This window comes from Panthera leo, chromosome B2, assembly GCF_018350215.1.
Source record: "Panthera leo isolate Ple1 chromosome B2, P.leo_Ple1_pat1.1, whole genome shotgun sequence".
NCBI lineage: Eukaryota > Metazoa > Chordata > Mammalia > Carnivora > Felidae > Panthera > Panthera leo.
Window position 1 is genome coordinate 3,848,127 of NC_056683.1, and position 24,671 is coordinate 3,872,797.

At 46.3% G+C, this 24,671-nt stretch overlaps 2 protein-coding genes across 2 annotated transcripts; one reads left to right on the forward strand and one right to left on the reverse strand.

Moving 5' to 3' along the window:
• Positions 1 to 178: 178 nt before the first annotated feature.
• Positions 179 to 6,729, reverse strand: LOC122219454 (histone H3.1-like). The gene is made up of 4 exons (XM_042937708.1): positions 6,354 to 6,729; positions 4,995 to 5,539; positions 2,043 to 3,338; positions 179 to 311 (listed from the first exon to the last, which is right to left on the reverse strand). The coding sequence occupies exons 1-2, from the start codon at positions 6,678 to 6,680 to the stop codon at positions 5,210 to 5,212; spliced, it is 657 nt and encodes a 218-aa protein (XP_042793642.1). The 5' UTR covers positions 6,681 to 6,729; the 3' UTR covers positions 179 to 311; positions 2,043 to 3,338; positions 4,995 to 5,209.
• Positions 6,730 to 9,087: 2,358 nt separating this feature from the next.
• On the forward strand, positions 9,088 to 9,850 carry H1-1 (H1.1 linker histone, cluster member). The gene has a single exon (XM_042937635.1). The coding sequence runs from the start codon at positions 9,121 to 9,123 to the stop codon at positions 9,763 to 9,765; it is 645 nt and encodes a 214-aa protein (XP_042793569.1). The 5' UTR covers positions 9,088 to 9,120; the 3' UTR covers positions 9,766 to 9,850.
• Positions 9,851 to 24,671: the final 14,821 nt, after the last annotated feature.

A 24,671-nucleotide genomic window follows, 5' to 3' on the forward strand; every position in this document is an offset into this window, starting at 1 on the left:
TCTGTCTCCCTCTCTCTCTCTGCCCCACCCCTGCTTGCGCTCTGTCTCTGTCTCTCAGAAATGAGTAAATATTTTTAAAAATGTAAGGTTGTTTTATTTTAATGAACGTTTCAAACATGGTTATAAAAAGTTTTGAAGTATGTCCTCCAATTGATAAGTCACAACGGAATAGTCAACATTGATTTAATGCTTAAGAAATATATTGACATTTGCTTAAAACTCTGCTGGCTGGTTACTCTGCTAACATGTCTCTGACACAAGAAGATACTTGAATAGGCAATTGGAAGATTCTTGAGTTCCAAGGGAGAGGTCTGGTTTAAAGAAAAATTTGGTAAGACAATGTAAGTGTAAATGGTAAGACAATGAGATCAAGACTTTCAACACCATTTATTACTGTACGTTGTAATGGTAAATGAGTGGAAATATAAATTGTCATCAGAAGGGATTGGGGCACCTGGGTGGCTCAGTTAGTTGAGGGTCCAGCTTTGGCTCAGGTCATGATCTTACGGTGTGTGAATTGGAACCCGGCGTCTGGCTCGGTTCTGACAGCTCAGAGCCTGGAGCCTGCTTCGGATACTTCTCCCTCTCTCTCTGACCCTCCCCCGTTCATGCTCTGTCTCTCTCTGTCTCAAAAAAAATAAATAAGTAAACATTAAAAATTAAAAAGAAGGGATTGGATATTCTTGAAGTGGTGGTCTGAGTGCAGGCTGCTATAGCAAAAATACCATAGACTCTGTGGCTAACAACGAATATTGATTTCTCACAGCTCTGGAGGCTGGGAGTTAAGATCAAGGTTCTGGAAGACTCAGACAAGATTTGGTGTCTGGTGAGAACCCATTTCCTGGTTCATAGACCTATCTCACTGTGTCTGCAGATGGCAGAGGGAAGGACCAGAGAGCTTTCTGGGATCTCTTATTATATAAAAGGCACTAATTCCATTCATGAGTGCTCCACCACCATGGCCTGATCACCACCCAAGTGCCCAATCTCTTAATACCATCATATTGGGGGTTAACATTTCAACATACGAATTTGCAGGGGATACACACAGTCCATCATAAATGGGCTGCTATGGAGCCCTCCTAAAGGATAAAGCAACCTGGAGTGCATTTGGGCTCATTTCCTGGCCCCTTCTCTGTTCTTTGTCTCGCTATTGATTTGCTCTGTGTTCTGTGAAATAGTTGCTGCTCAACAGGAGAACTCCATGGCCTAGCTCTGAGTGTCCGGCCAGCTTGTAGTGACACTTAAAGGCTGTGAGAGTGTCAGCTTCTCTCTCAATCCCACTGGTTGTTTTTAGGAGGGTGGCCTTATCACCTCTAAAATTTTATCAGTTTCCTTCCACCCACTTCGAGCTTCATAATGAAGCTTGTCACATATCCACCTGTATATCTGATATATCTACTTGAATATCTAATGGACATCTCAAACTTGTCCACATTAGGTATCTTAACGCATAAACCCCAAATCTGTTCCTCCTTCAGTATTCCCCACCTCGATAGATGGTACTCCATTCTTCTTGGGGCTCAGCTCAGAAAACATGCGGTCCTGTCTGAGCTCTTTCTCTTAACTTTCATCCAACCCAGTCAGCTCTATCTTCCAAATCAATCAGAGCACCTTTGCTGACATCCTCTGCTTCTACTCCTGGACAAGCCACAATCACCTTTTGTCCAGATGACCATAATGAGTCCTAACTAGTCTTTCTGTTTCCACTTCTGATGGCTAGTTTTTTTCTCAGCCACACAGAAGGAGCGATCCTTTCAATAGATGTCGTGTCCACCATCTGCCCAGAACATTCCAGCGGTGTTCCTTCTTCATAATAAAAGCCAGTGTCTTTGTCACAGCCTACAAGCACAGTAGCCAATAAGTCCAGCTTGCCTGAGTTGGAGGGGTTTCTGGGATAGGGAGCTTTCAGTGCTCAACCTTGGGGAAAGTCCCAAGCAAACAGGATGAGTTTGTCACTCTACCCAAGATGGCTTTACGTGATCTGGCCCTCGGCCACCCTCTCACCTCACTCACTCTCCCATTTCTTTGTCCTCACTGACCTTTTTGCTGCTTGTGGAGTGGAGCAAGCATGTTCCGGGCTCAGAGCCTTTGTCCTGATTTTTCTTTCTTCCTAGAAGTATCTTCTGGTGTAGGGGAGATAAAATTTTACCTCTGCTTTCTTAGGGGTTTTAGCAGGCCTAAGAATTAAATTGACATAAAACAGGTTCATGGGAAAAGAGCATACAATTCATTTATATTTACATGAATACATATATATCTTTATATATAGTCATTGAGGTACACCAATGTGTTTTCCGGGACAAAGGCGCCCTCCTAAGGAAATGAACACCCAAAGAGGCAATTGGACTTGAACACTTATGTACCGAGCTGGACAAAGAAGAGTAAACTGTGAAAACAGGACAAGGCAAGGGGGCTGGCGGCCGGGCAGTTAATTGTGGGGAAGTAACTAGGAAGATAAGCATTAGTTTACAAGGTTTGTACAGAGTTCTCCCAGCTTTGATGATCCAACGTGGCAAAAATATGACTTTCCTCTTGGTAGAGGGATGACATCTTCCATATGGGGATTTTCTCTCCTGCTTTCAGGAAGAGAAAGGAGAGGTCAGAGTGCTTTTCTCGCACCTGTTTGTTTTCCCAGTGCCTTTAATCTTGATGTCAGGCACATAGTTTGTGTGGCATGTTCTGCTGTCACTGGACATAGAGTGACATGCTGCATGGCTGCAGACTTCATTCAGGCCTCTGCTCAAATGCCCTCTTATGAAAAGAGAACTTTCCTGACCACCCTATGTGAACGAATACCCCCTCTGCTCATCCTTTAAAATAGCATATGTATCCCCACCCGTATCGCTATATATTTATTTTGTTTGTGGTCCTGTCTTCCTCAACTAGAATATAATCCTGTGACAGCAGGGGCTTTGTTTTGTCCCTGAGATGTTCCCTAGCTCCTAGAACAGGGCTGAGAGCTAACAGGTATGCGGGTTTGTTGTGGAGGGAGAGGAAAAACATTTTTCCTTCTGCTCTTCTAAATTCTTGACTGGGACCTCCCTGCAACAAAAAAGACATATTAACAGGAGAAAAACAAATATAATTATATACAGATGTACAGGAGCCCCCACAAAGATCTGAGATTCAAGGAAGTGATCAGAGCAGGAAGCTTTTATATCTTTTTAGACAATACGTTTCTAAAGAACAGAGAAAGTGCTTTTGGGCTAGGAGTAAAGAAGTAACAGGGTTTGTTCATACAGACTTCTTGACTCTGAATTCCGCATCTCCAGTGATAAGGATGTTTCTCTTCTTCCTGGTATAGCAGGGTACTTTTCATAGAAGAGATTTATCTTCTGCTTTCAGGGAAAAAGAGAAGTGGGGGTTACAAGCGGTGAGGAGGTGTCGGGATGATTTTCCTGCTTCTGCCGCTCAAGCTCCTTGAGTTGAACATATTTAATACGCCAAGGCGGCGTATCAGGGAATAGCATGCCCTGTACCCTATCAGTTGAACGAATGCATGCGTGAATTTTCTACACAAGACCCTAGGCTCACCGGAGTGCCGCCATGATGGATTCTCCTTCTACTCTTCCTTGACTTGCCTAGATCTGAGGAATGGTGCAGAGTGGGAAATCGGGCAGCAGCAGTATCTTTGTTCTGAACAAGGCCTTCAAGAGTGTTAGGACGGAGGAAGGCTCAGAGGCTTTCACCCAGGCCAGTGAGTGTGACAAATGGGTATGGTGCTGTCTGTAAGGCTGTGAATAAGCTAGGCCAACCGTAACAGAAGCCAGGCATGTCTGTTGTTATAGCCACCGCACCTCCCCTCCCGTATGGAAAAATCTGCATCCACACACCTCTCTAATATACTCCGGATCCAGGACAGAGAATTCTGTCGGATTTGCCCACTGCCTACAGCAGTATCAGGCACGTCACATGAGGTCAACAAATATCTCTTGAAGGAACACCAGCTAAGGAAATAAAGTGACCACTCTCCCAACCATGCCTATTTTGGTCCTCTGACGGTCCAGGACGCAGCTCTGAATCCTCCCCATTGTCAATTTAAATTAAGCCAGGCTAGGTACTTTTATCATTCCCGGAAAAATCTTGGAGGACAATTATTAGGTGGAAAAGGAGACCTAAAAAGCTAGGAGAGACATTGGCTAAAGCTAACACACGGTGGCTGCAGTCAGCACACGCTCTCACGCCTGCTCTCTAGATTTTGAGATATAGTGTATATACCATATCCCCCCCCCCCCCGCCCGACACACACTTGAAGTGTACAATCCAATGTATTTTAGTATATCTACTTAATTGTACATCCATCCCCACTATCTAATGTACATTTCCATCACCCTAATTTCCATTTCTCTGGGAAGGAAGGGGAAAAAAAAAGCATGGCTAACTGCGGAGGGCTGTGCTGACAGTGAATGAGGCACTTTCCCCCATTAGCCAGATTTTAATTTCCCCTGAATCCAGTGCTCTCTGGGTTTTCTGGCAGTCTGAAACTGGTTTCCTCCCCTGCCCACCATTTCCAGGTTTTTCTTGTTTTATTTATTTTATTTATTTATTTATTTATTTATTTATTTATTTATATTTTTAATTTTTTTTTTAGACAAATCTCCCTATTATTGGTAAAAACTTCAGTACTCTTCTTGGGACCTGATAGAGGGCCTAATAGATAAGGTCTATCTCACAATCCGCAAAAAGACATTTTTAAAATTCCTAAATCAAGGCTTTGGCGTCTCTGGTCAGCCTTCCCATCCCCCAATCCAGCTCGCCTCTGGGGGCGGGGGGAAGCACATGAGATCATCAGTTCTGATTGGTTGACAACCATGGATGGGACTTGCTGATTGGATAATGTTCCTCTTTGTTCCTGGAATCCCTTGCCAAATTGCTTACCCTGCTTTGGTTATCCCTCACTTTTGACTTGGATTATCACTACTCCCCTGCTCGTATGCGGTGAATGGGAACAGAGGGGCGGGTAAAATAAACCATTGAGCTAAGGGAGTTACCTTGGCAAATACGACTATCGAACTGAAGTTTTCCTTTCAAAATCCCACAACCTTCTGGGTTTCGGTGTCAATATTGTGGATTCTAAGTAGACTACAGAGCTGGTAGGCTCAAGTGCCCTGTTCGTTTGGGACAGCCCTTTTTTTGAACAGTTGGGTGGCCCTGAAAAGGGCCTTTGGTTGAGAAATGAAACATTCTGGTGGCGAAACCCGGCAAGTTAGCCCCCGAAGCCGTAGAGGGTGCGGCCCTGGCGCTTGAGCGCGTACACCACGTCCATGGCCGTGACCGTCTTGCGCTTGGCGTGCTCCGTGTAGGTGACGGCGTCCCGGATCACGTTCTCCAGGAACACCTTGAGCACCCCGCGGGTCTCCTCGTAGATGAGGCCGGAGATGCGCTTGACGCCGCCGCGCCGGGCCAGCCGCCGGATGGCGGGCTTGGTGATGCCCTGGATGTTGTCGCGCAGCACCTTGCGGTGGCGCTTGGCGCCCCCCTTGCCTAGGCCCTTCCCGCCTTTGCCTCGGCCAGACATGGCTTTCAGGAAAGCAAACCAACAGTAAGTGACAAAGAAGCCGAGAGCCGATCCTTATATAACTACGTCCCCCGCCCCCTTGCAGATACAGAGAATGGAAAGCGCGCAGGCGGGAAATGTGACGCAACAGTCCCCTCCCTTAACCCCTCCTCCAAGCCCCAGGAACTAGGGGCGGGAGAGGGGTGGGTCAGAACCCAGTTTGACCAGTGTTCTTAACTGGGCTACATTGTTTTAAACTACATTTATAGTAAATTCATGTTCTGATTCCAAAAATAATCTGGCAGAGAATACTTAAAGGCAGTCTTTCACAGTAAATTTCAGTAATGGCAAAAATACCAAGGTCAAATAAATGTAAATTGGGTAGTTTGGTCAATGACAAAACCAGGCTTTTGAAATTATCTTACAGGTTATAGTTGGTAAAACTATACTGTTCCAGTTCCACAAATGCGCAATAGGCCATATTTAATCCTCTTCAAAGACCAATCCTTTCGGGTTCCTCTTAAAACGCCAACTGGCTTAGTTAGGACCTAACCTTTTAAAGAGCCAACTTTGTTCGCAAATACAGGAAATGTCTGGACAAAATTTACTACTGTAACCCGTCAAATTGTCGTCAATCCCTAGCTTTTCAACTCTAAGTGCAGCTAGTTCTATTAAACTGTGGAGCTAGATTTTTACAGCTACTTTACTTGAAAACGTGGGTGGCTCTGAAAAGAGCCTTTGGTTTGAATTTCAAAATAAACCGGCAGCGTTAAGCCCTCTCGCCGCGGATGCGGCGCGCCAGCTGGATGTCCTTGGGCATGATGGTGACGCGCTTGGCGTGGATGGCGCACAGATTGGTGTCCTCGAAGAGCCCCACCAGGTAGGCCTCGCACGCCTCCTGCAGCGCCATCACGGCCGAGCTCTGGAAGCGCAGGTCGGTCTTGAAGTCCTGCGCGATCTCGCGCACCAGCCGCTGGAACGGCAGCTTGCGGATCAGCAGCTCGGTGGACTTCTGGTAGCGGCGGATCTCGCGCAGGGCCACCGTGCCGGGCCGGTAGCGGTGCGGCTTCTTGACGCCGCCGGTGGCCGGCGCGCTCTTGCGGGCCGCCTTGGTGGCCAGCTGCTTGCGCGGGGCCTTGCCGCCCGTCGACTTGCGCGCTGTCTGCTTGGTACGAGCCATGGCAAAAGCGACCTACAAAGACATACCACGCCAGCACAAACATGCCGGGCAGACTTGCCGGTATTTATAGTACGTAGGGTGTGGTGATTGGATGAGAGAAATGCTTAACTACAAGGCTACAGGCTCTGATTGGTCTATCTCTGGATTTTCCAACAACTGCGCAGTTTCATTGGCTATCACGTTATCCTCAGCTCTTTCCAAGGTTTTGTTTCTTCCACTTCCGACTTTCAGTCTGAATGAAATGCCTTGAACCTTACCTTTCAAAAAACTAGACATGGACTTCATTGGTATCGCTTCAAAGCTCTATATTTCTTTAGTTCTTCGGGAGCAAAAATTGAGAAATATTGTCCGCAATAACGTACTCTTTATAGTCCCTGCTCAATAACCCAATATCAGGTTACAAATTTCTGAAATCTTTTTCAAAAATGTGATTCTTTTGTAATGCTTAAGTTGAGGAACTCCTTTGAATCCGACAAGACAATTTCAACCATAATCAAATTACGCTAGCGTTTACAGAAATTTTCCTGTAATCAGGAATCTATTTGTTAAATGTTAAAGCTGACTTCTAAACGTGGAGCATTCTTATGTGTCTCATATGCCTAATATCTTCTAAAGCCTAGAGTGCATTTTGCCAGGTGTAAAATAGCAGTGACTAAACTCTCCAGTACCGACCTCTGAGCCTTGAGGAGGAGGCGTGTCCTCGTTCCCATCAAGTGGAAATCAGAGCCACAAGGGCAAATTTACCACTGCCAAGGCCTAACCTTACAGTTTTAAAAATTCTTCCAAGCTTAAAAGCATCAAATGTGACAGATTTGTACTAAGAGTAGGCATACCAGATTCTACCGTTTGATTGGTTGAGTCTTTTATACTGATCAGCCATTAAGCAATCTAGCATCTTCATTTGGGTGGAAAATTCGCTATTTTATTTGAATCCAATGGCTACACAGGAGTCGGGAACCTTTGCTTAAATTCCTGAATCCAGTATTTTCTTTTAAACACCTGTGTTTAATTAGAGTCCTCACTTATTATACTAAGAAAAGCTTGATTTTCAAAAACTGTTTCACTTACGAAACCTTCCGTTCTTGGAGGAAAGTTGTGTACCTGTTAGTGTCATCGACTATCCTTCAAAGGCTTAGCTTCAGATCGTTCCCTTCCAAATTGTTAGAAATTACGTGTTGCGTTTTGAAAACCTGGACTCTGGAAAATGGGAAACGGTCGAGAACGGTAGGGAAGATGGACGTGGGAACATCACATTATTGGCGGTAAGCTGGCAACCAGCCCCTCTGTGGTTGGCGGGAAGCAGGGAGGCTCGGGTTACCCAGGCCCGCGCGGACTTGTTTGAGAACCTCTGCCGCGCAGCGCGGGAATGAGACGCCGCTGTCTTCTCCCGGCCGCCAGGCGACTGCCCAGAGCCTCTCGTGAGAGGCATTTTGTTCTTTCATGTTTCTGCACGATGTGAAATCGCTTTAGCGGTGTCGATACTTTTCAATGCTCCTTACAGCCACAAGGAAGCGAAAGGAAGATCGCTCTAAGGAGTTGTGTCCTCTCGCTTTCACACAAGGAACCCTAAGCCCCCACAGTCCTCCCGGCGCTTATTTGATGCCCCTCCCTTGTCTGGTTTTGAGCTTCAGAAGTCTTTGGTGAATGCGACATACTGACAGGGAACAGGTGATAGGTAAAGGGGAACCGCCGCTGGTAGGGGTTACGTGGGAAGGATGAAAAGGCATCGGGAATTCGTGCAGCGCATTGGATTGTAAACATAAGTTGCAATCACACTTGTATATTGTTTTCTGCACGTGCGGTTTGCGTGTTAACTGCCGCGTGAGTTCTGGTGTTTCCCACGACACTCCTCTGACCGAAATTCACAAAAGGCCCGGTGCAGGCTATCGGTCTTCGGCGTTGCCGGCAAGGCCACGGCACTGATGAGAGCTGGTCCCGAACCTGCAAGACGAGGCCTCCACCCACCCACACACACACCCCCAACCCAAGCACACCCCGCTTTCCTCTCTCCCTCCCCGCCACTCAAGACGCCACCTTTCACGTTTACTAATTAGAAACAGGCGCCCCTGACAACACCCAGCTGAAGCTCCTTGGATTCCTGTTTGACGACCCCGTTTACAAACAGCTCTCCCTCCGCCCACCGAGATGAGGCCGGTTTTGCGGTCCGCGCTGAGGTCCGGGGGCCGCAGAGCCCGGCCCCTCCCCGCCCGGAGTTTCCGTGCCCGAAGCGGCCGGGGTGGCGGCCTGGGGCCCGCGCGCGCCCGCGCGCGCGGCTGGCTACAGGGACCCGGCGGAGAGGCGGCGCTCCGGGGCGAGAGGCGAGCGGGGCGAGCACCAATCACAGCGCGGCCCCGCCCTATAAATACGCGGCGCCGCCGTCTCCGGCGTCTTCCTGTCCCGTCAGGTCCCTGCAGTTGGCTCTGCCCGCCTCCCTCGCAGCATGTCCGAGACCGCGCCGCCCGCTCCGGCCGCCTCCACTCCCCCCGAGAAGCCCGCGCCGGGCAAGAAGGCCAAGCGACCCGCGAAAGCCGCCGCCGCCAAGAAGAAGCCCGCGGGCCCTTCTGTGTCCGAGCTGATCGTGCAAGCCGTGTCCTCCTCCAAGGAGCGCAGCGGCGTGTCCCTGGCCGCGCTCAAGAAGGCGCTGGCGGCCGCCGGCTACGACGTGGAGAAGAACAACAGCCGCATCAAGCTGGGCCTCAAGAGCCTGGTGAGCAAGGGCACCCTGGTGCAGACCAAGGGCACCGGCGCTTCGGGCTCCTTCAAGCTCAACAAGAAGGCCTCCCCTGGGGAGGCCAAGGCCAACCCCGCAAAGGTGGCGAAAGCCAAGGTGACGGGCGCCTCTAAGAAGCCCAAAAAGGTCACGGCGGCTGTTAAAAAAGCCGTCAAGACCCCGAAAAAGGCCAAGAAGCCTGCTGTAACCAAGAAGCCCTCCAAGAGTCCCAAGAAGCCCAAGGTCGTGAAGCCTAAGAAAGTAGCCAAGAGCCCTGCCAAAGCCAAGGCTGTGAAGCCCAAAGCGGCCAAGGCGAAGGTGACCAAGCCAAAGACCGCTGCCAAGCCCAAAAAAGCAGCGCCCAAGAAGAAGTAAAGGTTCCAGTTGGAAGCTTCTTCCAATAACCCAACGGCTCTTTTAAGAGCCACCAACATACTCCGGGGAAAGAGCTTTAGTACATGTGTCCTTAGGCTTCTACGCGGAATTTCTGCCTTCTTGCCGGGGTCTCCGCCAACTTGTGCCCCGCGTTCAGTCCCTTACAGTGGAGTTCTCGCTACAGGGAGCTAGGCCCTTGTACTTGAGACTAGGGTTCTGGGGCTTGAAGGGGCTTCAAGTGGGGCGGTTCTAGAGCCCCTTCCCTAGTACTTCGTTTTACCCGAGTTCCCTGCTCAGTACCAGAAGTACGTGGGGGAACTTGGCGTCCCTGCTACGAAGTTCCACACCCCCAAGTTAGTCCGTCATCCACGTGAACTATCTGGGGCGTGACAGCCCCGCCGTGGCCCGGGTTGGAAGCGTGTGCCACGACTACTCGGTTTTCCTGGTTGAGTTCAAAGCAGGGACGTGGTGTGGACAATAGTGCGAAAGCGGCCTTTTCCAAAATTGGTTCCCAGGAGAAGGCCTTTCCGGTGCAACCTAGGGCTTGGCCACGCCCTCCGCACCCGCGGCTCGCCAGCTGGACGTCCTCCGGCAGGACGGGCCGGACGGAGACGCCCTGGCGTGGATGGCGCGCAGGCCGGTGTCCTCGAGGAGCCCTAGGAGCCCCGCCAGGTAGGCCTTGCACGCCCAGGTAGGCCTTGCACGCCTCCCGCGGCGCCGAGACGCCCGAGCTCTGGAAGCGCAGGTCGGTCTTGCGGGCCCTTGAGCGTGGGGCAAGCTGCGGGCGAGTTTCTGGCCGAGGTCACGACCAAGGGGCTTGGCTGCAATGGAATTTGAGAGCCATAAGCCCAAAAGCCCTCATCGGGCTTGTCTGTGTCTAGGAAACGAAGCTGCCCTGGCTGGATTTTGGAAAAGCCACGCTGTAGCCTAACTACGTGGTGTTTCCCTGCGCGCAGGGTTGTCCATTCTGGCGGTGCTATATACCATAGTAAGTAGTGAACACTTTCGCAGAATTGCCCCTTTGTAAAGGTTTTTCTAAATTAATTCTGGGATTCCGATGTTAATCCCGCCTTTCACATCCGAGGAGAAAACAGTTTGACCCAGGGTTACTACTTAGCACAGCTCCGTAAAGATTTCTTTTTACGTGTGCCCATACGAATTCTATTTTTCAGATGATCTTTTTCCTTTTTGCACTGGCTTGCTGGGCTCCCACTATCCCGTAGTCGGCCAAACAGGCGCTCCACATTTGCGCTCCTCCTCAAATTGGTTTGTGCTTTCTTTGAACTCTTACAAGCACCCGTCCTCCACAGGCATGACTGTTCATTTTGGTCTTCGGCCAGGGTTATTTACAAAACGGTGTTATTATATACGTTGCAACTTTTTTACTAAAACTTCTCAAAAATCCCCTTTAGTCAAACCTTTTTTTTAAAGGTCCTTCACGTAACATAAACTATTCACCCGTTTCCTATTGATAAGCTTTGACACGGTTTCCATTTACCACTACTGACCCTGGTGCAACAGAGTTCCAACACCGAAATTGCTAGATTAGAGTGTATTTGATGTCTGGGTTGGTGCTGACCTATCCTGAAAATAGCTCCCCTCATCCATTCCAGCTATCAAGGTGTGGTCACAATTTCTGCCAGTCTAACAGGTATAAAATTATTTCACATTGTCCTTTTGATTTGCATTATTATAGTCACTAGTGCATCCTTCCTTTAGGTTTATTAGTCATTTGAATACGCTTTTCAGAGAATGTCTACTTGTCCCTTTGCTCACTTTTTTTCATCGGGCAGTTTGTGTCTCTTGCCCCATTCTGTTTTTTTATATAGGAGAGACAGGAACCTTCTTATCACCTGTGTTGCAGATAGTTTTCTAATTCTGGCATTGTTTCCCATATTTTGTTTATGATGTGTTTTCCATTTATATGTATTCTATAAAAGGAGATCTGTATATAAAATCTGGAATATTAAACGTTTTAGTTAGAAGCGTATCTTTTTCTTTTGTAGCTTCTAGATTTCCATTTTGGTTAAGAGACTGAACCCTACCCCACCATTATTCATTCAGCAGCCTAGGTTTTCTTCAAAGAATTTTTCTTTCTTAAAAAATATTTAGTCTCTAATCCATCTAGAATTTTATGTTGTTTAAGATAGAATTGAGTTTACATTCTTCCAGATAATGACCAGTTGTCCTAACACCATTTATTAAATAATCCGTCCATTTCTACCACAAAACTGAAATATGTCCTTGTTATTAAAGTATTAAATAATGGGATCTATTTTGTATTCTAATTTTTTATTGATCTCCATATAAGTCCTGTACCTTTATTCCTGATTTGTATGCTTGTTTCTGTTGCGAATGGAAGGCTTTTTAGGTCTTACTGCTAGGAAGGAAGAAATGTTTTGATATGTTGTGGCCAATGAATTTACCAATTTCTATAATTCTGTTTCTCTTTACTCTTTAAATTAGGGCTCCTTGAGTTTTTCCTAGTCCTCTGCAAAATAATCTTACCGGTTTTTTTTTCTCAATGTCAATACCAAGCGTTGTATTTCCTTTTTTGTACTGCATTTGCTGAGAATTTCCAAAGTGGAGTTAAATAATTTAGCAGAAATCACTTTTTAATTCTTGGTTTTAATTAAGCTGTTGTTTGTCCTTTCAGATAATATCCGTTAATTTTTGGTATCTCCATTATATTTAAATGATACCTTCAACTCTTTACTTTTTTAAGAAAATTTTTCGATAGCTTTCAGATTTTAATATATAGAAATGTATATAAGTATAAATATATATTTTTCTCTTTTCAAATTTTTATTTAAATTCTACTTAACATACATTGCAATATTGTTTTCAGGAGTAGAATTCATTGATTCATCGTTTCCATACAACACCCAGTGCTCATTCCAACAGGTTCCCTCCTTAGTACCCATCACCCATCTAGCCCAGCCCCCACCCTCCTCCCTCCATTAAGCTGTTTGTTTTCTATCTTTGAGTCTCTTATAGTTTGTTTCCCCCTCTCTCTTTTGTTTCCCCCTCTGATATGTTCATCTGTTTTGTTTTTAAAATTCCACATATATGAGAAATCATATGGTATTTGTCTCTCCCTGACTTATTTCGGTTAGCTAATCCACTCTAGCTCGTTGCAAAAGGCAAGACTTCTTTCTGATGGCTAAGCCATATTCCTTTGTATTTATATGCCACATCTTCTTTCTCCATCAGTCAGTGGGCATTTGGGCTCTCTCCATAGTTTGGCTATTGTTGATAATGCTGCTATAAACACCAGGGTGCAGGTACCCCTCCAAATCTGTATTTTTGTATCCTTTGGGTAAATACCTAGTAAGGCAATTGCTGGATTGTCGGGTAGTTCTGTATTTAACTTGTTGAAGAACCTCCCTACTGTTCTCCAGAGCAGCTGCACCAGTTTGCATTCCCACCACCAGTACAAAAGTGTTCCCCTTTCTCTACATCCTTGCCAACATCTGTTGTTTCCTGAGTTCTTAATTTTAGCCACTCTGACTGGTGTGAGGTGGTATCTCAGTGTGGTTTTGCTTTCCATTTCCCTGATGATGAGTGATGTTGAGCATCTTTTCAAGTGTCTGTTGGCCATCTGGATGTCTTCTTTGGAAAAGTATCTGTTTGTGTCTTCTGCCCATTTCTTCACTGGATTATTTGTTTTTGGGGTGTTGAGTCTGCTACGTCCTTTATAGATTTTGGATACTAACCCTTTATCAGGTATGTCATCTGCAAATATCTTTGTCCCATTCTGTAGGCTGCCTTTTAGTTTTGTTGATTGTTTCCTTTGCTGTACAGAAGCTTTTTATCTTTTTTTTTTTTTTTTAAGTTTGTTTATTTGAGAGCAAGCACAAATACGTGGGGCAAGCACAGAGAGAGACAGGGAGAGAGAGAATCCCAAGCTGGTTCCACACGGTCAGCGGAGAGCCCGATGCAGGGTTCAAACCCACGAACTGTGAGATCATGACCTGAGCCTAAATCCAGAGCGGATGCCTAACCAACTTGGGCCACCCAGGCGCCCCTGGAAGCTTTTTTATCTTGATGTTGCCCTTGCCTCTGGCGATGTGTACAATTGCTCCAGCCAAGGTCAAAGAGGTTGCTGCCTTATTCTCCTCGAGGAGTTTGATGGCTTCCTGTCTTACATTTAGATCTTTTATCCATTTTGAATATATTTTTGTGTGTGGTGTAAGAAAGTGGTCTAGTTTCAGTCTTCTGCATGTTTTGCTGTTCAGTTTTCCCACCACCATTTGTTGAAGAGACTTTTTTTCTGATGGATCTTCTTTCCTGCTTTGGCGAAGGGGACTTGGCCATATCGTTGTGGGTCCGTTTCTGGGCTTTGTATTCTGTTCCATTGATCCACGTGTCTGTTTCTGTGCCAGCACCATACTGTCTGGATGACTGTAGCTTTATAATAGAGCTTGAAATCCGGATGCCTCCAATTTTTTTTTTTCAGGATTGCTTTGGCTATTTGAGATCTTTTGGGATTCCATACAAATTTTAGGATTATTTGTTATAGCTCTGTCTGTGAAAAATGCTGGTGGTATTTTGATGGGGATTGCATTACATGTGTAGATTGCTTTGGGTAGTATAGCTATTTTAACAATATTTGTTGTTCCAATCCATGACCATGGAATGTTTTTCCATTTCTTTGTGTCTTCAGTTTCTTTCATAAATGTTCTATAGTTTTCAGAGTACAGATCTTTTACCTCTTTGGTTAGGTTTATTCTTAGGTATCTGGTTGTGTTGGGGGCAATTGCAAATGAGATCAACTTCTTGATTTCTTTTTCTGCTGCTGTGTTATTGGTGTATAGAAATGCAACCGATTTCTGTATGTTGATTTTATATCCTGCAACTTTGCTGAATTCATGTATTAGTTCTAGCAATTTTTGGGTAGAGTCTTTCAGGTGTTCTACATAGAATACCATGTCATCTGCAAATTGTGAAGGTTTGACTTCTTCCTTGCTGATTTGGATGTGTTTTATTTCTTCTTGTCGTCCAGTTTCTGAGGCTAAGACTTCCAGTACTGTGTTAAATAGTAAGGGTGAGAGTGGACATCCTTGTCTTGTTCCTAATTGTAGGGTGAAGACTCTTAGTTTTTCCCCACTGAGGGTGATATCATCTGTGGGTCTTTCCTATATGGCTTTTGATGATGTTGAGGAATGTTCTCTCTGTCCCTACTTTGTTGAGGATTTTTATTAAGAATGGATGCTGTATTTTGTCAAATGCTTTCTCTGCATCTATTAACAAGACCTTATGGTTCTTATCATTTCTTTTGTTAATTTGGTGTATCACGTTGATTGATTAGCAAATATTGAAGCAGCCTGGTAAGCCCAGGAATAAAAATCCCAGTTGATCATGATGAATAATTCTTTTAATGTACTGTTGGATTCAATTTGCTCGGATCTTGGTGAGAATTTTTGCATCTATGATATTGGCCTGTAATCTGCAGCAGGGTTTTTGTCTGATTTGGGAATCAAGGTAATGCTGGCTTCGTAAAATGAGTTTGGAAGTTTTCCTTCCATTTCTATTTTTTGGAACAATTTGAGAATAGGTATTAACTCTTCTTTAAATGTCTGATACAAATCCCCTGGGAAGCCATCTGGCCCAGGATTCTCATTTGTTGGGAGATTTTTGATTCTGGTTCAATTTCTTTCCTGGTTATGGGTCTGTTCAAATTTTCTATTTCTTCCTGTTTCACTTTTGGTAGTTTGTGAGTTTCTAGGAATTTGTTCATTTCTTCCATTGCCCAGTTTGTTGGCATATAATTTTTCATAATATTCTCTTATAATTGTTTGTATTTCTCAGGTGTTGGTTGTGATCTCTCCCCTTTCCTTTGTGGTTTTACTTGGGTCCTTTCTCTTTTCTTTTTGATAAATCTCACTGGGGGTTATCCGTTTTATGAATTATTTCGAAGAACCAGCTCTTAGTTGTGAGTTTAGTCAGAAATTCTGAGTCCATGAGATTACTTAACAAGCAACGTTCAAATGCTGCTGCCCAAGTGACGGACTGGGCGGAGGCCTGAGTTCTGAGCCCCTTGGCAAGTACCATGGAGAGGGCTGGTGGCTCTGAGGAGAGTGGTTTGGGGCAGGACGGAGTTGAATTAAGGTGGAACTCTAAATGGGGGCATTACTGGTATATGGGTGGCCTTTAAAGCCATGAACCTGGGTGAGGTCACCAAGGGGATGATTGAGGTAGAGGAGAGTATAAAGGGGGAAATACTGGGTCCTGAGGCCTCCAACCCATACTTCTGCAGTCACATACTGCTCTTTCCACACCTGCAGGTAGGTTCTTCAGTAGACATCCCAGAGGGGCCCAGGGACGGGGACGCGTGCGGAAGCCTCGGCCACGGCAGGCAGGACCCAGGAAGGGTCAGCTGGAGTCTGGGGTCCCACTGGGCCCCTGCTGTCACTGCCGCTCCCGCTAAACTCAGGTTTGGTCCTCAACTCCCTCCACCTCCTGCATCACTGGCCGGCTCCCTCGGGATCCACCAGGGGGACAAAGGCTTCGTTCTCCCCAGAACCCATCTGACCTGAAAACCGCCTCCAGCATCGGCCCGGGAGGAGAGCTGGATTCACCCTGCCGGTCCCCTTGGCTGGCCTGGGGTCCTCCTCCCCCGGGTCCTCCTCCAGGAAAGAGCTGCAGTGCGAAGGCCGAGCCGCCAGAGGGCGGCTGCCTCGGGAATCGGATGCCCCGAAGGAGAACCTGCCTGAAGAACCTGCCGTCCGGGTACCAGGAAGCAGGACGCAGGACGCGGGGGACAGAACCGGCGCAGGCAGGGAGCGAGCTTCCGGGAGGTGGGGGTTCTGACACCTGTTCCAGCGCTTCCTGGCCATCATCGGTCGTTGACAATCTGCTTAAGGTCCCAGAGGTTTGGGTTTCTTGGCCACAACCTGGGAGTCAAGAGCGTCCCCACGTCCCAGGAGTAGGCCGTTCACACGGAGTGGGAAGACGGCTCTGGGCAGAGAGGTACTTACGGACGGTGGGCGGGGACCAGCTCACCAGAGCCTGTGGCCAAGCTTGCGGGCCTTTTGTGAGCTGGCTGTTTGAATGCACTGATTATTAAAAATTACATTCTAGGAGCCCCTGGGTGGCTCAGTCGGTTAAGCATCCGACTTCGACTCAGGTCATGATCTTGCCGTTCGTGGGTTCGAGCCCTGCGTCAGGCTCTGTGCTGACCGCTCAGAGCCTGCTTCGGATTCTGTCTCCCTCTCTCTCTGCTCCTCCCCCGCTCGTTCTCTCTCTCTCTCTCTTTTAAAAATAAACATTAAAAAAATTAAATTCTATAAACTTACAATATAAAAGGCAAAGTTAACAGGTCCCTCATGTCTCCCGATGACTCTTCTGCTTACAACCCCCCCCCCCCCCCGCCCCGGGTTGCTCACCTGTCCTGCGTCCCTGTGGTGGTAACACACATTGTGCTGGGACGCACCCCCTCCCAACTCCACACCCGGGCACCACCGCAGTCTGAGATCAACCACAGTGGGGGTCGTTTGACCACAGAAGTGGGCAAGCACTCCAAACGGAAGGGACGATTTTGTTTTTGAGTGTGTGTGTGTGTTCTTATTGTTTCCTGAGAGCTATTAAACATTTATCCACATGCCTCTACTTTCACAGGAAGGTCTCCATAAACCCCTCCTTCTAGGCTTCCTCTCGCTCAGGTCGGGGCAGAAAGGCTCGGGGCAGGCTCGTGGGTTCGGTCATTCCCTCCGTGTTCAGACCTCCACACTGAACTTCCCTGGGTCAAAACAGTGTGGCAACAGACTCCCAGAGTGGGACTCCCTAATGAGGACAACTGTCACTGAAACATCACGGGGCTTCCGTTTGATTCATAAGAAAATTTCTTTTATCGTTTATTGTGATTTGTAGTTTTGTAAGGTTTGTCACTTGGTTAGTCTACCTAATTTCAGATCCATAGTGGCTTTGATGTTGCCATTCACCAGCTTCTAGAAAGGTGGGCGGGGGGGGGGGGGGGAGGCTGGGATCCTATGAGCAAAGGTTCAAAAAACAGGTGGGCAGGGGGTTGGGGGAAGGGGAGGGTACAGAAACATCAGTGCCCTCTCGTCCCCACATGCCTGGAAATGTGAGTACAAGTGGCAGTTCTGGAAGATAATAGGGCCGATTTATACAGGAACCTGAGGAAGCCCCAAAGCCCCCTGGGAAAAGGAAATATCGACCACCTAGAGGGTTAAGAGCTTGAGACAAAAGCAGGGAGGCAGGTAGTCCAACTAAATCACAACTCACTTTTCAACCATCCATAAAATGTTGTCCATGAACTGCCAGTGTCCTCGCGGATGATTCCAATCCGGGCCTTGGTATCATCATAAAATAGAACTGTCTTGAATTTTTAAGTCGAAGGAAGAAATCGAGGGGACAACAGTCCCGCAGCTGGAGACCCCACTGCCTCATTAGAGAGACCGCTCCCGGGGAGGGGTGTTGGTCTCCCTGGGGTCTCAGCGGTCCTTCCGCCCCGCCTGACAGTCCAAGAGGCAGGGAAGCTGGCCGATATATTCCTCAAAAGGGAGCCATCCTGGAACGTTCACCGTGTTTCAAAAGTATTGCTTATCAGTAATCAAACCTGTCGATGGGCTTGCCACGTGGTCCACGCCACCGAGCGGAGCCGGGTGGCCCTGCCTCCAGGCGGGGGGCTCGGTGTTGCCTTTAGGACTGACGGTGGACTCATAATGCGAGTAGAGGGGGCCTGCCCGAGGGAATAGAGCCCCCCCCCCCCAGTGCTCGCGGAGCTGCTCTCTCCGCGGCACGGGGCACAATAAAACCCGTTCGTTCGCGTATATTCAGTACATGCTGCTCCATCGCCGTCCTCTGAGCTTCCAGAAGTTTCCCTCCACGTCGGCACCCCCCTTCCTCCAGCCCACCTTCGTCGGCCACCCCACATCTCCACCGATGTATCAGAGGCCTTCCCCACCGCACCCAGCATGGCCAAAACCCTGCTCCGGGACGCACACGGGGAGCCTTTTCAAAAGGTAAAACTCAGAATGAGGTCTGCAGCCAAAGGGAGCCTCCGAGAGACAGTAATTCGATTCTTCGAGACCGCAAGCGAAACGGGTGTGACACGAGGACGTCAAGGGGCAGGGCTTCAAGACGGCCAAGCTCGGGCATCCTACTCCCTGGCACGAGGAGGGGAGGGAGGCTGGAACGGGGGATTTTCTGTGTTCCCAGCGTCGTCCACCAGAGGGCGGCCGCGGGCTGCCGGCGGGCCGCCCACGGAGCCGACCAGACGGGGCGGGCCTTCGGGACCCTGTTTCTTCCCAAGTGCCCAGGGAGGCCCGCTTACGAAATGAAGACCTGTATTTACTTTTCTACATTAAATCCCAACTTTTAAATTTTGTTAACTAAATCTGTGAGTATATTTTCCATTTGTCACAGGACATACTCGGATTTGTTTTTTGCTTGTCTCACTTAAACATTATTTTTCATTAGAGAGTGAGCAGGGTAGGGGCAGAGGGAGACACAGAGAAAGAGAGAGAGAGAGAGAGAGAGAGAGAGAGAATCTCAAACCAACTCTAGGCTCAGCGAGGAGCTCGATGTGGGGCTCAGTCCCATGACCCCAGGATCGTGACTTGGGCCAAAATCAGGAGTTAGACGCTCTTGGACTGAGCCACCCAGGCGCCCCAAACATTTTTATTAGATTACTGTCTGTTTTATAACAACCACTGATTCTTCTGTGCAATTCCTCAAAGCTGCTGGTCTGATTAAACTTATGGAGTCACTCACCTGCTTTATAAGAAGGAAATACTGAATATTTTGGCTGCCCTAAAATATGTATGTATTTTATGTATGTAAACATGTAAAAATGTAATTTTACAATTAGCATATTCTTGATACTGGCTCTTAGAATTGGTTTCTTATGTATGGTTTATGGACATTTATAAAGCTTTCATTGTATTACTGTATGATTCTATCAGAATTTCTTATTTATGAAGCCATTAGCTACATTATGACTTAGATTAGCATATAACTTTAAAATGGTTATTAGTAGAAATAAAATGTTCTCCTCAAGCTTTTTTAATTTCTTATGTATTATATCAGAGTATAAAAAACAAAATAGCAGAGAAGCCCCCTTTTTTTACCAAACTGCATGTTTTTACTTTACTAGTAAAATTTAATCAGATTTCTGTGTTGGCCAGATTTGCTAGGCTAAATATTAAAAGTTCCCAAGCAAATGCATTTTTCTCTCATACTTTTCTGTTATCCGAAGAAAACATAAGGGCCTCCTATGTTATAAATGTAATTTTCGCTCATGTTTTCAAATATGGTTTCGACTGAGTTGGAGGTTTGTGAGATAGTTTGGATTATTACATAATTCGCACAGGCGACAGCTAGTCTGACAGCTCACACATTATCAGCTGAACTCAGTTTAGGTTTCTGTCTTCCAGCTCCTAAAACAAACAAAGCCCTCCCACTGGTGAAGACAAAACCCTCACCACCTTGTCTCCCGCTTTTCGGCAGGATAGAACGGTAAATCAATCGGATTCCATGCTGGTGCAGTTCCTACGGATGGCTCTGTCTTCTCCACAAATAGGGCCAAGGTCCTGGGGTAGACTAGCGCCTGGTAAGTGGCAAACACAGAGAGGAGCGGAGGAGTGTGTGACGGCCGGTGTTTGGAGGGGGTTGGTGCCAACTACGAACCCAGCCACAATGCCAGGAGAGACCTCCTCAAGACGCAACACTGCCAGAGAGTTCCAAGTGGGTCAAGGCTGGGCCACGGCCAGGCAGAGGGCGTTTCCTTCCCGCACCCCGGCCCCCCCATAGGCGCCGTGGGCGTGCGCATGGTAAAGGGGGTGATCTTCAGCACCCGGGGCCTCAGGGGAGGAGGCACCAGGCAGACTATGGGGAGGACTGTCAGAAGGTGACATTATGGACGGTGACCAGAAAGGAACAAGGTAAGGATGCAAAGCTTTAGCCGACTGTCTGGTCCAGGTAAAAGAGGAAAGAGACTGGGGCCTCTGGGTGGCTCAGTCGGTTGAGCGTCCGACTTCAGCTCAGGTCATGATCTCACGGTCCATGAGTTCGAGCCCCACATCGGGCTCTGTGCGGACAGCTCGGAGCCTGGAGCCTGCTTCGGATTCTGGGTCTCCCTCTCTCTCTGCCCCTCCCCTCCCCTGCTGGTGCTCTGTCTCTCTCTCTCTCTCAAAAATAAATAAACATTAAAAAAAATTTTTTTTAAAGAGGAAAGAGATTGCAGGAAACATGCAATGGTCTCGGACTCAGATGCTCTGCTGTCACTCTGTACACCCATCTCCCCGTCCTGCCATGTCACCGAGGCCAGCATTTACCCCTGGATTGGGGCGGTGTTGGGTAAGTGAGACAGTAACGAACCAACGCAGAACCTTCAGCAAAGAACTGGGTCAGCCAAATGATTCTGATGATTATGAATCACGTGAATGAAAGAAAAGTGGAATAACGGAGGTCATTTTTGTTACTACTTTTTAGATCAACTTCATTGCAGTCCCTTGCATACAGTACACAGAATTTAAATGTTCAGCTTGATGAGTTTTGACAAATGTATGTTCCCTTGTTTCCCTAACCAAGATACAGAATATTTCTGTCACTCCAGAAAGTTCCTTTATGCTCCTCTGACATCAATTCAGTCAGACCTAAATAAATGGGAGAAACTTCAATTCTCTCCAAACTGATATAATAGCTTTAATACAATCCCAATAAAAAATACAGCTGGCACTTTTGGGGGGGTGGGGAGAAACTGGCAATCTGATTCTAAATTCACACGGAAATGCCAAGGGCCAGAGACAGCCAAATCAATCTTTAAAAAAAAAAGAAGAAGAAAAGTCTAAGGACTTACTACTCTCTAATTTTAAGATTTCATTAAAAAGCTGTAGTAGTCAAGACAGTATGTCTATATGTACTTGTAGAAGGATAGACAGAAAGATCAATGGAACAGAACAGAGTACCGGGAAATAGTTCCAAACATCTACAGTCAATTGATTTTGACCAAGGGCCAAGGCTGGTCAACAGGGGAAGAACAGTCTTTTCAACAAATGGTTCTCAAACCACTAGATATCCCTGAAGGGGAGAAAAACTCTTAACTCTTACACTTCAAATGGATCACAGACTTAATGTAAAAATAAAAATTACATAACTTCTAAAAGAAAACAGAAGAAAATCAATACTTCAGGATAGGCAAAGATTTCTTAAAAATACAAAAGAAAAAAAAATCGGGGTGCCTGGGTAGCTCAGTCAGTTAAGTGTCCAACTCCTGATTTTGGCTCAGGTCACTCACGATCTCATGGTTTGTGAGCTCGCGTCGGGCTCCAGGGTGACAGTGCAGAGCCTGCTTGGGATTCTCTCTCTCCCTCCCTCTCTCTCTCTCTCTCTGCCCCACCACCCACCAAAATAAAATAAACTTAAAAAGTACAAAAACCCCATGAACCATTAATGATAAAATGACAACTTTCCCTCATTAAGAGTAGAAACCTCTGTCCTTCAAAAAACAGTTAAGACAATGAAAAGAGAGACCACAGACTGAAAGAAAATATTTATAATACATCTGTCTGGCAGAGGACTTGTACCCAGAAAATAGAAAGAAACTTACCATTCAGGAAGACAAAATGCAAAAAAAAAAAAAAAGAAAAAAAAGAAAAAGAAAAGTTTTCAAGAGATGTAGCACATAGTACTTTTCATAGTGCATGAAAAGATTCTAAACATTATTAGTTATTACAGAAATACAAGTCAAAATCACAATGAGACACCACTCGACACCTGACAGAATGCCCCAAATTAAAAACGCTGACCTGGTGTGAGCAAGGGTATGCAGGAACGAGTACCCTCACACGTCGTGGAACAAAGGGGACGATGGCAAGACCACTCTGGAAAGACAGTGTGGCTGTTCTTATACAGGTAAACAAACACCTTCTACAGCCCAGCGATTCCATCCAAGAGAAACGAAAACATGTCCACGCCATGACTTGTAGACAAACATCTAGTTTTTTTTCACAATTTCATAGATTACAAACAACCCAAACGCCCGTCAACAGGTGACTAGATAAATTAATGTCATGTGTCCATATAATGACACACGGCGACAAAAGGGAACAAGCCGGGACGCGTGCAATGACATGGATGAATCTCAAAAACAGATCGAGAAAAATAGAGCAGATACAAGAATACATGATGTAAATTCCATTCATATGAAATCCTCGGAATGGAAAAACCAAGCTATAATAACAGAAAGCAGATCAGTGGTTGGCTGGGGGACGGGGGACTGTGTACAAAGGGGCACATGGAAACTGTCTGGTTGATGGAAATATTCTGTATCTTGATTATGACGGTAACTACACAGGTATATAAATTTTATATATCATATAATTAATACAGGTGCATTTTGTTGTGTATCAATGATTCCTCAATAAAGTTGATTTTTTATTAAGTAGATTCTTGGCTGGAATGGGGTGGGTGACAATTACCAGGATAATTAAGCACAGGAAACACTGAAAATAGTATCATCAACTCATAAATACATATACCTGGAAATTAAAGAGGAGAAATAATGGCACGATTAATTAAAATCAAAAACAACCTCTAAATTTTATTTTAGCCTATAGTTTTAAAGTTGCCCTTCCTGACAGAGGCCGCCCAGTCCTTCCATATTTCATCATTCTGGTGTTTTTCAAAAGGCCCTGGTTTATCTATCACCTAAAAGCTATCAGATAAACTCACTCATATGGGGGTGTAAACATATTATATGTTAAGCCTTAGTGCCGCTTTAATTTCTAAAGAAGATACTTAACGTTTGTTTAAACAAATAAAACTGAAAACGGCAACACTTCATGATGAGATTCCACCTCCGAGACCGCGTGGATGTGAAGATCCGGAGAACGGGATTGTCCCCGCTTCACTCCCTCACTCTCCCCACCAAGCACACACGTACGTACAGGGCTTTTATGCAGATTAAGGCTCCCGCTAAGTCGCTGAACAACTGGGGCGGAAGGATTCCACTAGCTGAATCCTGGGTGAGGTCACGGTGAGAAGTCCAATCTCTAACCATGCCACATCAGCCTTCCCTGCTGATGGTGTGTTTATGAGGCCCCGACCTTCGGGGAGGGGGAGGAGCTGTCTTTTGTCGGCAGGACTATTTACTTTCCCCAACGGAGGAGAGAGCTCTCCTTCAGAAATACACAGGGAAATCAGTACAATAAAAGAAAAGCCCAGAAACGGTGCCACGCCCAGCACACGGCAGAAGTGATACTAAAACTTGGTGGAGAGAGACTGAGAACTCAGGCTGAGTAACTGCCTTTCATATAGAACCAAAAGGAAATTATAGTTCTACTCCTCACAAAAAGTTCCAGATCCAATAAAGGTACAGATTAGAAAAGAAAATCTTTGAAATTTTTAGTAGAAAATAAGAATACTTATGACCGCAGGGGAAGGGCAGAGTTTCTTAAACCGGATACAAAACCAGAAAATGATTAAGGGATATGGTATTCAACTTGAACAATCCGAAATTAACATTTTCTATAGGACAAGATCCATTCTAATCACAATTAAGGGACAAACAATATACTCATAGAAACTATTTGTTACCTCACTAAGAATTAGAACCCAAAATTCACAAAAACCTCTTAAAAATTAACCAGGTAAGAAAAACAACCCAAAAGAATACTGGACAAAGATATACCAACAGTCAACTGGCAGAAGAGGAAACTACAAAATGACAGGTAATTTGCAAAAAGCAAGTAAATGCAAATTAAAACAACAGTGAGATATCATTTCACACCCTCAACGGCAGGAATGTGGGGGAAAAAAGCATGGCAACGTGGCAGTCCGGAGTCCAGTTGAAAGTGTGCATCCCCTAACACCCAACAATTTTCCTTCTTGGTATACGCCCTGGAAAAATTCTTGTACATATGCACAGAGATGTGTACTAG